This window comes from Notamacropus eugenii, chromosome 1 (genome assembly GCF_028372415.1).
Source record: "Notamacropus eugenii isolate mMacEug1 chromosome 1, mMacEug1.pri_v2, whole genome shotgun sequence".
Classification (NCBI taxonomy): Eukaryota; Metazoa; Chordata; class Mammalia; order Diprotodontia; family Macropodidae; genus Notamacropus; species Notamacropus eugenii.
Window position 1 is genome coordinate 382,753,872 of NC_092872.1, and position 15,260 is coordinate 382,769,131.

Below are 15,260 nucleotides of genomic sequence, written 5' to 3' on the forward strand. Positions count from 1 at the left end.
GTAAAAGATTTTCAAAAATTGTTTTAAACTAGAGAAAATCATTCCCCCAATTCTACCCCTCCCCCAAGAAGTACTAACTCAACCAAAATTACCTTTGATAAACTATTGCCTTTTTCTTTTTACCTTTATTACCTGTACCACTTACTGGGCATGCTCAAAGCATAGTAATAGCAGCTCATACTTACAAAGGTATTTTATCTGCAATATCTTCAGTGACTCTCACAACAGGCATCTCTTTTTGGCAATGAAGTCATATTCAGAGATAATGTATGACTTGCCTATGATTACACAGTTAAGACTTGGACTCTTCTCTAAGCTTCACCACTGACGTGTCATTGAACATGTCACCTCTCTAGCCTTCACTTTCTCACTTGTAAAATGAATGGATTGGAGCTAATAATCTCAAAGTATCCTTCTACCTCTAAACATTCTCTTCTCTACATTCCTTTCCAACTCTGAAGTACTGTTTTATAATTGCAAATCTCTTCTCTCACCTTCTATGACATATAAAAACATCCTTATCAGAGGAGTTGATTCTGTTAAATTGTCACATCTTTGATTTTATGGAAATGAACCGTCTAATAAAGATTGAAAAAGAGAAGCATAATTTCCTCCCAAATAATTATTCAGATTTCTATGACCCATCAGCAGGGATCAATTAATAGGTCTCAAGTTAACAGCACCCATCTATGTAAAGAGGAGTTTAGTGATGCCTCTGTACTTTGGGGTGGTCTTCGAGACTTGAACAAGAAATGATCATTTTGGGGGTGTGCATCCTAGAAAGAGAAAATCTCACTGTCATTTTAGCGACCTGAAATGGTCACCTAGTTGTAAATGAGCTGCAGTCAAAAAGGATAGGTATAGATTTCTGTTTGTTCTTTTATCCTTGACTTTGATAGAGTTCCTGACCATAGAACAGTGTATCTATAATGTCATCATGCCTCCTAATGTCTTGTCTGATCTCATAGAAAAACCCCTTTGGAAAGATTTAGCAGCTGAATTAGGGGGAATTGATTTCTGGTTGCACCAGAAGCTGCCACAGGCTAAGGGAAGGTGTATTAATCTTTGTGAGCAAACAGTGAGGAGTTCCAATTTTACCGACCCCATTAACTGATCTCTGTGTATATGGTAATTGCTCCAGCTATACAAGCTATGGGGAAAAAACATTCAAGTGTCCTGGGTCTTACAGAAGGTCCTGTTGAAAGCCTTCAAGTCCCAGCTGCAATGCCACCTTCTCCATGAAGCCTTCTGTGATCTCAAGAGATGACTTCTCCTTCCTCAGGTCTCACAGGACACTTGGCATTTCTGATCTGTTTTTTATTATAGCTGTTTGTGTTCATATCTTTTCTGTTCCACTAGATGGTGAGTCAGGCCATGTGTTCTTCATCATTGTATTTCACTCCTTGCCTAACACAGGACATTGTACATAGCGGACACCAAAAAGTATTCTTTGAATTGCTGGATTTGGGAAGGTTTTTAAATTAAAGGGACTAGAAGAATGGGAACATCTTTTTTTTATAAAAAGCATTAGGGACAATGACCCTGGAGAAAAGCCTCCTTTCTTTCTTTATAGAAAGGTAGGTTATGGGTGTGGAACATTGCCTGTCCTCTCACATGTGGGCAGGGTGTTGGCTGGACTACTTTTCTTCCTCTTCGATTTTTTATTGTTTGCCTTTGTGGGTGGCTCACTGAGCAGGAGAGGAGTACCATATTAAGAAGTAAAGAGGATATAAAAAGCAAAAGTATCAATAAAATGGTTTTTTGGAGAATGGAGTGGGGTTTTTTAGTACCATTTCTTAAAGAGTGAAAAAGGCTTAGGGCTTGAGTCCATGAATCAGAGGAAGCCAATCATTACCAAACTCCAACCTCAAAGAAAAATGAGCAAAATCAGGCTATACTGCCCAGAGCCAGGAGCTGGCTATGATCGTTTGTATGAATGACCAAATTAAAGAATTTTAGAGTTGGAAAGTAATTTAAAACACATAATGTTAGACCCAGAAATCACCACAGAATGTGTAATTTCAGAAACAGAACAGATCCTGGAACATAAAATGTTAGTATTAAGGGGACATTAGAATCCAATCCCTTCATTGTAAAGAGGAAGAATTTGAAAGGTGGAGTGGGTAAATGACTTTCCTTAGGTCACGTAGTAGGTAAATGGCAGATCCTGGGTTAGAGCCCAAGTGTCCTAATAGCTAATTTGATGTAACAGCACACCATATCATGTCCTGCTTCTGCCTTCCTTGCCCTGGAATAGAGCTTTATTGACCATCCCCAAAGGCAGATGCTGTATAAAAGAGCCCTAGTATAAGAAGCCATTCTTAATACCACCCCTAACCTGTCTTTTTTTTTTTCTTGTCTATGCACAGAACACCTGAAGAAGCGTTTGGAAGATTACATGGCCCAGTTTCCAAGTGTAAGAATCCTCCGAACCAAGAAGAGGGAGGGACTCATAAGGACTCGGATGCTGGGGGCTTCAGTGGCCATTGGTGATGTCATTACATTTTTGGACTCACACTGTGAAGCTAATGTCAATTGGCTTCCACCCTTACTAGGTAAAGAGGCACAGCAATGTCCTGGGTGACTGATTATTGGACAGTGAACATAGACTCACAGTCTCTGGCTGCTTTCTTTTGGCGTGGATTCAATCAACAGAAACATTTATTGAACACACAATGTGTTCCCAGACCTGTTTTGGACACCATGGTGGATGTATAAAGTGTGATCTTTTCCTTCAAATAACTTACCCTCTGGTTGGAAATTTAAGATTAATAGGCCTGAAATTAAAGGGAGGGAAGGAAGTACATGAAAAGTAAAGAAAGAAGGGCGGGGGGGAAAGGGGAAGTTTCAATTCTTTGACCGAGGTATACTTAGAATGAGTCATAATGAATTAACCTCATTTCCTTCTTTAACAGGGATTTGTTGTGAACAGGATTACTTGACTAATAATATTCCTGGATTTAAGCAAGTTTTCTGTATGGTTAGGGAATTCATAATTGTCTGAATAATCATATTCAAAAAGTGGTGATTAAAAAATCAGTGTCATCTGAAGGGAGGTCTTAAGTAGACTGCCTACAGGCAAGGCTTGTATGTTAGGGAGCACAGGATTGGAAAAGGGAGTTCCTATTCAGCATTTGTATCACTGATTTGTATGTAGGCAAAGATCTGGGCCTCTTTAACAGCTTTGTCAGTGACAAGGAAATAGGAAGGATTGTTAATATGTTGAAAGACAAAATGGCGATCTAGAAAGATCTAAACAGTGAAATGATGATCGAGATGCCATTTAGCAGGGATAAACAAAAAGGCCTACCCTTGGGCTCAGAAATCTTAAGTGCAGGATACAGAAAATAGGGTAACTAACTAAACAGTAACTGTTTGTATGGGGAGAAAAATGAGGATTTTAGTAACTCTGAATAGGATTTTAATAACTCCGAATAGGAGTCAGTAATCTGGTATATCAAGTTTAAAAAAAACAATGAGAAATTATAGAGATGGTGCTTAATTTGAGTAGGAAATGGGACTGGATGTCCCTTCAAATTCAAAGCTCCTATTATTCTGTGGTTATAAGTACTTTTAGAAGGAGATGAGAGGAGAGGATAGAATCCTGGTCTATGGTAGTGACAATAAGCAGGGGGAACAAATTTGAAAAATATTTTGTAGGAATAAACAGAAAGTCTTAGTGACGAATACAGAGGAATGGGGAAGTCAGAGATTACACCAACATTTGCAGCCTGTTTAACAGAGATAGAGAAGTTGGCAACAAAGCTAGTTTGACTGAATGAGAGTGATTTCAATTTGAAATGCATTTGGTTTGAGGTGAAAACTTGCGTTAAGCACTAGATCTCAAGCAAAGGAACAGGACTGGAGAGCTAGATTTGGAGCACAGAAATCATAGTTGAAAGATGAGCCTTGTAAGTCAGAGAATGTTGAGAGAAAAAGAAGATTAAGGATTTGTCATTGTAGAACCTTCCATATTTAGGGGACTAAGTGAGGAAAAAGAACCAATAAAGTATAATAGGGAATATAGAAGATTTGCTTTCTAACACAACTCAGGAGAACATCTGTCACTTACTTGTGACCTTCTAGCCCCAAATGTCCAATGTTTCTGTACACTGGGTGAAAGATACAGTCCAGTACAGAGGTAGGGAACCTGCAGCCTCAAGGCCACATGTGGCCCTCTAGGTCCCAGGTTCCCCACCCCTACCCCAGTATTTCTAGTAAACATTGTTCATTTAATTAAACCCAGGGAACATATGCATCTGCCTCTTGTTACAAAAAAACACACACCATTAAATTGCATAATTTATAGTGTTTTAGAGGAGTAAGGCATTGTGGGGTCATTCAGTGACTCATAAAAAGAATTTAGTGATGTGACACAAAGCTGAGCTTCTAGTCTAAATAGTCATTAACTATGTTTCTATGGAAATATATGAGGGTGATTTTTATAATCAGCAAACACACATGGAAAAATCATTCTCCTTTTTTTCATGGATGATATGTGCCATCAGTGTAGACATAAGGCTGTCTCCCTACTAGTCCTAAGGAATGATAGATGAGGTCAGCTTTCATCCATTAAACCATAATGTCTTTCTACATAATTCAGACTGTCATCTTTTGAAACCAACAGTAGATTACTTCCAGGCCTGAAGAGTCAGTCATGCAATAGAAAATCACTATTAGTAGAAAAATATATAGTGATCTCTTAAATTTCCATAGTACTTTATGGCTTACAAAACTCTTTTACATAAATTGGCTCGTTTGCTCCTTGCAACAACCCTATGCGATGAATGATGCAAATACTCATGTCACCATTTTACAGAGGAGAAAGCTGAACAATTCAGTGACTTGCTTGAGTTCACACACAGAATGAAAGAGCCAGAACTCAAATCTAGGTTTTCTAGTAGGTGTAGTGCTTTTTCCACTACTTTATCCTCTTTCCCGTAGCAGGTTCAACCCAACTCCAGCATACCAGAAGGAAAGACATCAGGGCATTGGCATAGCTTTTGAAGCATTGGCCTAGTCCCTCATGACAATCCCCGCACCTGATAATTTATTGTAAACTTGCTAGATCTATGTATTTTAGATACCCTTTGATACCTCAGTTGGATAGCTCAAACACTGTTTTGTAGCTAGCTGTCATCTGATAGCTAATTTGTTTTAGTGGACCCTTTCACGCAGTTTATAAAACATCTTCCTTAAAATAGCACCATGAGTTAGGGAATGCTGTTATCATTATCATCATCATTATTATCCCCATTTTACAAATGAGTAAGCTAAGGCTCAGAGAGGGGTAATGATATGCCCATAGCCACATGTAGTTATTATCCAGCTGACAAAATTGAGGCACAGACAAACTCAAGCACTAGTTGAATAGCATAGGGAAACTATTTTTAAGATATCTGTAGGTAGTATAAATCTTCATGATAAAAAGGATCTATATTTGTTCCTTAATAAATGTTTCTCGGCCTCTTCAGACCGCATCGCTTCGAACCGAAAGACCATTGTGTGCCCGATGATTGACGTGATTGACAACGATCACTTTGGGTATAAGACACAGGCTGGAGATGCCATGCGAGGAGCATTTGACTGGGAGATGTATTACAAGAGGATTCCCATCCCTCTGGAATTGCAGAAACCTGACCCCAGTGATCCATTTGAGTAAGTGCATGAAACTTAGCCTTCTTATTTGAGTCTGACTAAAGTTCCTTCCACTCAGGCAGTAAATTGGAAAGTCATAAGATCACAAATTTGGAGTTGGGGCATGAGACATCATCAAGCTCAAACTCTTCATCTTTCAAATGAGGAAACTGAGGCCCAGAGAGGTTATGATTTTTTTTCAGGATCACAGTGAAGTTAAGTATCTGAGGAGCTATTCAAACTCAGTCTTCCTGACTCCAGGCCCAACACCATTCTATCTCTCATCAGTTAACAAAGTGTGAATCCACGTTCTTCGAACAATATCTAATATGAGTAGTTTACAACCAGATCATTGAGATCTGCTGAGCTTAAAGGTTGACCCAGTCATCTCTAATCTTAATGTATGGTGTTCCTGTTTTACTGAGTCTCTCTGTATTTATGATAGCAGTGCCCCCTTCTCTCCTCCCCCAGGGCCTTTTCTGTCAACAGTACAACTCCTTCCCACTTCTCTTTCCCAATGTCCAACATATGGATGTTTATGGGAAATGAAAAGTAGCTGCTTTTCCAAAATAAATGGGAGACCCCCCCAGCCTACTGAATGATGTTTGTCTTCCCCCTTTCTACCCTAACTGCTCTCATTATTCATAAAACGGATCCCAGAACTCATCTCATCCTATTCCTCCCCTTCTGCAATATCCCTAACAGAGTGGCTGCTAGTCAACTTCTGTTTGATCAGTTCTGGGGACAAGGAGCTAGCTCATGATCTTCCAAGATAGTCCATCCCATTGCTGGAGAATTCTGATTGTTAGGAAGTTCTTCCTTGTACTCACTGAAATTTGCCTCCTGGTAACTTTCCTTGGTTAGTCTTAGTTCTGCCTTTTAGGGACCAGAAAAACAGTTCTAATTCCTCGTCATGTAATAGCTTGTGAAATACTTGAAGACAGTAGTAGCTATGTCTTTTTTTCTTCACACAAAATATCCTTAATTCGTTTAATCATTCATCTCAGAAATTTCTGCTTCCTTTTTTACTTCATTCCAAATAAGGCAGAATACCATTTTTAGAGACTTCAGCATTTTAACAATTTGGTTCTACCATAGTCTATATCAGAAGTGCCAAACTCATGGCCCACAACACTTCAGAATATATCCTGAACCATATTAAAATGTAATTTGGAAATGTTTAACATAATAAATAAAAATACAATAAAACATGGATAATATTACATTTCAAAACTAAGTCAATATGTGACCCACAAGGATCTGTACATATGGACTAGTGGCCTCTGTTTCTCTTTGAGTCTGACACCACTGGTCTGCATCATAATGCACATATGCATATGGTAAAACTCAGTTGCCTGGAATACTTGCAGCATAGATTGTTCTGGTGACTTGAATTTTCTGGGGAATTGAAAGTTAGCTTTAACCGTAATTGTTGGGAATCTGTAAAACATCTGAGACTATTTTCCCATCCTAACTAGCAGAATTAGAATATGAATGCCATTCATTAGTGATTAGGAATGCAGAGACTTTGGTTCATAATGAAAGTAACAACACTCATTTCTGTACCACTTCATATTTTACAAAGCGCTTTTCCCAACAACCTATGAGATAAATAGTACAAGCACCAGTACCCCCATTTTGCCAAGGAGGACACTGGGGCTCAGCTGAGGTGAGAGGTTAGGTGACTGGGATAATGCTCAATAGAGCTAGATCTGCCAACTCAAAGAGAGTTCTTCCTGCTACACCGCTCATCGTTCTGGTCCTTAATTATGGCACTGCAAATGCAGCTTCAGAAGGTATGTGAGATTGAGTGGCAGGCATAGTAACCCCAGGAAAGAACGACTTAGATATCTTTATAGAGATTATCAATAGGTAGATAGCTATCTATATGTTTATGTGTAGGTAACATTTGTATAGTGCTTACTCTGTGCCAGGCACTTTACAGTGGTCTCATTCAGTCTCTACAACAACCCTGGGAGAAGGTGCTATTATTTATCCCCACTTTACATGTGAGGAAATTGAGGCAAACAGAGGCTAAGTGACTTGCCCAGGGTCACATAGCTAGTAGGTGTCTGAGGTCACATTTGAACTCGTATCTTCCCGACTCCAGGCCTGGCACCCTATCCACAGCACCACCTAGCTGCCTGATCTATGTCTCCATAGCAAATAAAGATGTATCTATATCGGTCTCTTTCAATATAAACATCAGCATATATGAAGTTAAACTTTAGTTGCAGGAAGAAAATATCAGTTATTTGAAAATACTCACAAGTTGAAAGACTGTCAGAGCTGGAAAGTGCCTTAGAATTCCATGTCCAGTTTGAGTTCCACGTATTAGGAAATGCATTGACAAGCTCGAGCACATCCATAATGAGGTAGCCCGAATGATGAAAGAACTGGAGATCATGCTGTGCAAGGACTGGCCTAGTGAAAAGAAGATGTATGAAGGGGGTGTGAGATCTGTTTTCAGGTATTTGAGGGCTGGCCTTACAAATGGAAGGTAGTGGGTAAAAGTGGAAAAACAAGAGATTTAGGCTTGCTAGAAGGAAAAGATTCCTTATCATTACAACTGTCCAAAAGAAGAATGGGCTGACCCAGTAAGTAGTAGGATTTCAATGGGGTTATTTGAGCATTTCTCACAATTTGCTGGGAATGTTGTAGGAAAGATTCCTGACCAAGTACAAGGTGAGTGAGAAGGCCTCTGAGCTCCTTCCCCACTCTGAAATTCTGCTGTTCTGTGAGTTCATTGAGTCATAAGACCATAGGTCTTAGACCTGGAAGAAATTAGTAAAGGTTTCTATTCGGAACATCATTTTGCATAGAGGGAAAATAAATTTGCCAAATTTCATGCTGTACTAACATTTGGTTAGTGGTAGAAGTAGGCCTAAAACCCATTTTTTTCCGGACTTGACTGATGAGCAATAAGGGATAAGATAGCTATCCCTATAAAGAAGGGATGACCCACAGAATAGGATGTCCCTCCTTTATAGAGGAGACAAATGAAACCCAAGAAGGTTATGACTTGGCTAGAGTAACAAACTAAGTTAGAGATGAGATTGGAACTAGAAACAGGCTTAATTCCTGGTCCAGCTCTCCCTTCAGTATGCTTTACTGCCACATTTTAGAAGGATCCTTTCTGTCATGGTTCTTTTTTGGCTCAAAATATTAGTATTGCTGTGTGAAGTCTTAGTACTGATTGGGTTTTAAAAGAACATTTAGAGGGACACAAATACTCCATGGGTGGGGATAGGATTGGAATTGCCACCAGAACATTTTGGTTAGGGCAGCTAGGTGGTACAGTTTATAAAGCTTCAGGCCTGGAGTCAGGAAGACTCATCTTCTTGAGTTCAATATGACCTCAGACATTTAACTAGCTGTATGACCCTGGGCAAATCATTTAACCCTGTTTGCCTCAGTTTCCTCATTTTTTAAATGAGCTGGAGAAAGAAATGGCAAACCATTCCAGTATCTTTGCCAAGAAAACCCCAAAGAGGGTCATAAAGAGTCAGACATGCCTGAACAACATCATTTTGGTTTGAGAATTTATTTTTCAAGGGGGTTCAGAACAAGATGTTTCTAAGGTGGTGGCGGTGGTGATGATTTTTATGTGACTGCCTGTGCATTTCAGTTATATGTCATGTTGAGATCCATTTCCCCCTGACAGGTCTCCTGTAATGGCTGGAGGACTATTTGCTGTGGATCGAAAGTGGTTCTGGGAGTTGGGAGGGTACGATCCTGGCCTGGAGATCTGGGGTGGAGAACAGTATGAAATCTCCTTTAAGGTGAGCAACTGTCTCTCAGTCCTTTTGTCCTTACAACCAACCAGCAGTTTGCTGCAGTAGCCCACTGGGTATATATCTAAGTCTACCCACCCTCTGGCATGTATGAAAGATGCCAAACTCCTGGGGCCAATCAGCTCCAGTGCCCAGACAAGATTTTTTATTTTGGTGTTCAAGGCCCTACATTATCTGGCCCCAGCCTAACTTTTAATTCACTTCAATTCAGCAAGCATCTATTATGGGCAAGGCACTGTGCTATGCACAGTTGTTACCCTTTTTTCAAGTAGTCTACCCTCCATTAAACTGGACTACTCTCTATCCCCTGAATACATCCTACTTCCCATCCTCCACCCCTTTGTTCAGGATGTTCCTTCTACCTGGAATGCCTTCCTTTCTCTCCCATTGACTCCTTCCCCATCTGCACCCCTATCCAAAACCATAACATACTCACCATCCTTCAAAACCTAGCTTACATTCTATTTCCTCTGGGAAATTTCGCCTGCTCTCTTCTCTCCCAGCTAAAATCCATTTCTTCCTTTTCTGATTTGAAAAAATGTGTGCACTTAGTAAGTCAAATTTATATCATATTGAACTGTGGCATCTTCCTTACCTGATTATAATCTTCTTGAAGACAGAGATCATTTCCAAGGTATTTTTGTGGGTCCTCCAGAACCAGACACAGTGCCTTACCCAAAGTAAAAACTTGATAAATGTTGAAGGAAGGAAGGATGGCAGGGTCAAGAAGCAAAAATACATGGCGTGTTTTGAGATTGATTTATGAGGAATATAGGGCACAGTTTTGATATCCTTTTTGCTCTCTTGAGAGTATCTGTCACCACTTGATAGATGATAAGATAGGTCAGACACCTTCCTTCACAGGAAGATAATGATGTGTTTCTAAAATAGCAGAGCTGGAAGGGATCTTGAAGTGGTGGAGGAAACAGGATTCTGGTGTAAGAGTCAGGAAGACCTCAGTCAAGATCCTGCCTCAGACGTTTATGAGCTGTGTGACCCTGGGCAAGTCCCTTAATTGGTCTCAACTTCCTTTTCCTCATCTGTATAATGTCAGTAATAATAGCACCTACCTTCCATTGCTGTTTTGAGGATTCAGTGTGGTAACATGGTCAAAGGATTTGCAAAACTTTTAAAGTACTCCATAAAGACTTATAATTGTTGTTGTCATCCTGATCCTGACTATAAACTTCCCAAGAACTAGAACCAAACCTGTGTATTGGCATCTCCCAGCACCCAGCATAGTTCTGGTTACAGTATATGGCTTCATAAATAGAGTCATATAACATTAAAGCTGGAAGGGACTTACTTTGATCATCCTCTGTTCTGATTGGCATATGTAGATACTCACTTCACAGGTGCTGATATCTGCTCATGCAAAGGAATTCATCCTCTGCAGTTTTGGTCTCTGTCCTTCCACAGATCCTACAAAGAGCACCTGTCCCACGTGTTTGGCCTTTTTGTATATCTTGCATTCAGTGCATGGCTCTTTTAATCATATAAATCCTTTTGTGGACACCAGTGCCAGCCAGTTCAGCAGAGATTTGTTGAGCACTTTCTGTGTGCAGGCTGTGGTACTGTGTGTTGGAGATTCAGAAACCAAAATCAGAGTCCCTGCTCTCAAGAAATTTACCTTCCCTTGGGGCAGAACTCAAGCTGCTGGTCTATTAGCTCTGGCTCTCACTGTCTCATAATAATAGAGATTACAAAATCCTTTAGTGTTTGCAGCATGTTTTGCCTACCATTATATCATTTAATCCTGACAGCAGTCCTGTAAGATAAGGACTGCAGGTCCCTTTTACACATGGGAAAAATAAGAGTTAAAGAGGTTAAGGAATAGGCAATTAATAAATGCTTGTTGACTGACTAATTTGTTAGTTAATTGGTTGACTTCTCCATAGTCAGTCAATGTCAGGGATGGGAGTGGAGACCAGCTTTCTCCTGACCTCAGGTTCAGCATCTTTTCATGTTTTTTCCACATGGTCTACCAGCTGCCTCTACATGACCAGCCTAATTCATTTTCAGTGCATATATTTCATAAATAAAAACTTTTTAAAGCACTTTTTGAACACAATTTACTATAGCCTACTTATCCCCATTATGTGTCTTCGCTTTCTGAATAACTTGCAATTCAGAGTCTTGAGACCATTGCGTTCTATCTTTTACAACCAAATAGAATCACCATGAGATTACTGCTATGAAAAAACATGGGTTTTAGTTGCAGGGTGGAATCATTGAAAGCCCACTCTCTTCCTTCTATTAAATTCTGCGTCCATCTCACTCTTCATCTTCAGCAACTGTCCAAGATATATAACCTGATGGACTAAACTTTGAACTTCATGTCATTATCTGGGCAAATCATCCACATGACTTTTCTTTTGGATTCCTAGGCCATTCTCATTTGAGTGGCCATGGATCTCATTGAAGAGGTCCTTCAGCTCTCCAGACTTCAGTGCAAGTAACACTGTGTCATCCGCAAACAGGGCTATCTGCAGAGCCTCCTCATTCTTGGGCAGTCCTTTTTTCTATTTGGATTTAGCCCAGTTTATACCTCAGTTGATAATGATAATTGGGTTTATTAAACAGTTATCTCTTTGTTACATTTATCAAGAAATCTTGTATAATTTTAACATACACATAGGGGATATCATTTTAGAGTAGAGCTTTTAAGGCTGTGTTTTATGCTACCAAGCATTGTTTCATAATAAACAAAAAAAAATGAGGATTCCTATGTCCTCTACTCTTCGTAGTCAATTGCAAAGTTACTCACTGGGCAGCTCGGTGCAGTGTATAGAGCAGGTCTGGAATCAGGAAGGCCTGAGTTCAAATCTGACCTCAGACATTTACTAGCTATGAAACCTTAGGCAAGTCCCTTGACCCTGTTTTCCTCAGTTTCCTCATCTTTAAAATGAGCTGGAGAAGAAAAAGGCAAACTACTCCCTTATCTTTGCCAAAAAAAACCCAAATAGGGACCTGAAAAGTCAGACATGGCTGAAATGATTCAACAATTTTTTAAAAAGTCACCCGTTGTAGAGAATCATCTGAGTATTCTGTCTATACCCCACCTCACCCTCAACAGTAGTGACATAGTCCTTGATGCAACATTTTTATCTTTGCATCCCCAGCCCCTGGCATTTAGTAGACACTTGTTAAATGAATGAATTTTCACCGTAGATTCCCCCCAATATGTTCATAGACAATTCTTCTAAAGATTTTATAGGCATGAGAAAGTAAGTATATGGCAAGTTACTGATGTCTTCTTGGTTACCTGTTTTTAGGGGGTAATAATATTATTTCTGGTCTTTTAATTTAAAAACATTCTTTGGGAGCTCTTGAAAATCATTCCCAGATTGCTTTAAAACTATGCTACCTCACCTTTTGTTAGAGAGTTGATAAATTAAAGGTACAGAATGAAACTTGCATTTTCAGACGCAGCCACCTTGAGAGTTTGTTTTGTTTGACTGGACTTATGCATTGAAGTGTTGGTCTTTTATTTGGTGAGGGATAAGGGGGACAGTTGGGAGGAGGCCAAAGGGCCATTAAAAAAAAGAAGACAGGGAAGAGCATCAGCAGTCCTTTAAAAATGCACCAAAGAGAGCAGAAGGAAGTTCAGAGGGGACCTAGACAAGCAGGGCAGCGATAGTACCATCCTGTTAAATGTAATGTATACTTTTTTAAAAGTTGTTTGTTATAGAGATTCATGGTTTCATGTGCAGTCTTCTTTTTCTTTGTGTGTGGAAATGTTCATATTGAGTTTTTTAAGTTCATTTTTAAAGGAAAATTACAAATTAGTAAAATACAACTGTGCCACCTGAAACACAGTTTCCTCTATGTGTTTAGTGAGGTACACCTGTTCTTCACTTCACTTTCTTAACAACCATTTCTATTCCCTCAGCCCATCAGATACCAAGATACTAGAGTCCAGGTATACTAACTGCACTGTCAAAATGGTGAGAATAAGTTGCTATGAAAACTCAAGGCAGACCCCTATTTCAATTTTTTCTTATCCTCTGATAACAGTCTCAAAATGATCTGACTTATTTAGGATTTAAGATATACCATCACATATTCACTTCTTCTACTGCTTCTACTTAGCATTTGTTGAGGTGATAACTACTAATAATTTTATATATCATCTTCTACCATAATGTTTTTTAAATGAATTTTTGTTCCAAACTGGTGCTGCCATTGGTTTTCATGTTTCTCTACTTGAAAAGGAAACCAAGCATTTGCCAGCTACGTTAGTTTCTGAGATCTTTTGTGCCCTTCATAGTGGTGATTGTTTTATATACCTTCTCTAAGATATGGAAATAATTAGAATCAGTGTCTTTTATGCGTTTCCCATTTTTCAGAATCAACAACTTGTTTTAGTAGGTCATTTTGGAGCTACCATAATTCTATATGTTGTCTTCCCATCTTTATCCTTTCAATTTGTTAATTCTCACCTTTGTTCTAACAATTTATGGATCTAACTATATGCAGATAACTGATTCTGATACGATTCCTGCATTGGCAAAGTCTTCGCATCTGTTAAGACTGTCAACTTCATTTTTCTGTGGTAGTCTTTGGTACTCACAAGTCCTTCTAATGGTCTTCATAAAAAAATTATAATATACTGGAATGACATTTCTAAATAATCTGCAAACCTTTGCACTCTTTGCTTTCTCCTAAATTGTATTTTCCAAAATATCTTTTACCATCTTGTTTTGTAGACATCAAGTATAAAAATATGCATTGACTCAGTTTAGGGTAGGGGTTAACTAATCTGGGGTCAATGAACTTTTTATTTACTTTTTTAAAAAAGCTTGTATTTAAGTATAATTGCTTTCCTCTGTAATCTTATCTTTTTTTATTTTATGTATTTAAGCATACATTTATTGAGAAACATTCTAAGAAGAGGTCTGTAAACTTTACCAGACTATTAAAGAGTTTCATAATATAAAAAAGGTTAAGAAACCTTGTTGTAGATGACCTTATCAGGTTCTTCATAGAATACTTCTATTTCTTCATCCTTTACAACAGATAATAGTACATAAACTATACATGCCTTTATGGTAATTCTCTTGCCTCTGTGAGCACCACAAGGGAAAACAATGAAGCATCCCAGGAAGTGATGTTTCCTCTTGCCATCAGTGACAAGATGAAACCAACTCCAACTGCTCTCCAAGGATAACTTGTGGACTATCCTTATATTTAGCTGAAACTCAGTTATATTTATAGTAATATCATTGATATCATTATGTCAGTGATATGTTGGTTCACTGGATGGATGAATTCAATCTATAAGTCTCCCTTACAAATTGAATGTAATTCATTTTTTTCACTAATTTATCAACTAAGTCGAGCAGCTAGGTGATATGGTGGATAGAGTGCCCGGCCTGAAATCAGGAAGACTCAAATCTTCATGAGCTCAGATCTGGCCTCAGACATTTCCTAGCTGTGTGGCCTTGGGCAGGGCACTTAATCATGTTTGTCCCAGTTCCTCATCTGTAAAATGAGCTGGAAAAGGAAATGGCAAACCATTTCAGTATCCTACCCCAAATTAGAGTGACAGAGAGTCAAATACAACTGAAACAATTCAACAACAAATCAACTAGTTCACTGAGTAAAGATCCCACACTTCAGGTAACAGTAGTTAAATTATTGTATGTAGATAGATTAAAATCACTTCTTGCCTTCTTTTCCATCATTCCATCACCTTCACTTTGAAATTGAATAAAAATGGTGGCACACAAGACTGAGAGCCATTTTGTATTTTTATCTGTTGCTAAAGCCACCAAGCCAAAGAATTCGTCACCTAGAAATCAGTGTGCTGGTGATGAACATCTTTGT

The 15,260-nt window shown here is 38.9% G+C and overlaps 1 protein-coding gene across 2 annotated transcripts in view; it reads left to right on the top strand.

The window, feature by feature from the left end:
• GALNT10 (polypeptide N-acetylgalactosaminyltransferase 10) overlaps positions 1–15,260 on the top strand; it is a 173,520-nt gene that overhangs the window by 131,244 nt on the left and 27,016 nt on the right. For both annotated transcript variants that reach the window (XM_072630798.1, XM_072630799.1), the window contains exons 5-7: positions 2,370–2,555; positions 5,475–5,658; positions 9,302–9,419. In XM_072630798.1, coding sequence (XP_072486899.1) covers positions 2,370–2,555; positions 5,475–5,658; positions 9,302–9,419 — 488 coding nt within the window. The remainder of the gene's footprint in view (positions 1–2,369; positions 2,556–5,474; positions 5,659–9,301; positions 9,420–15,260) is intronic.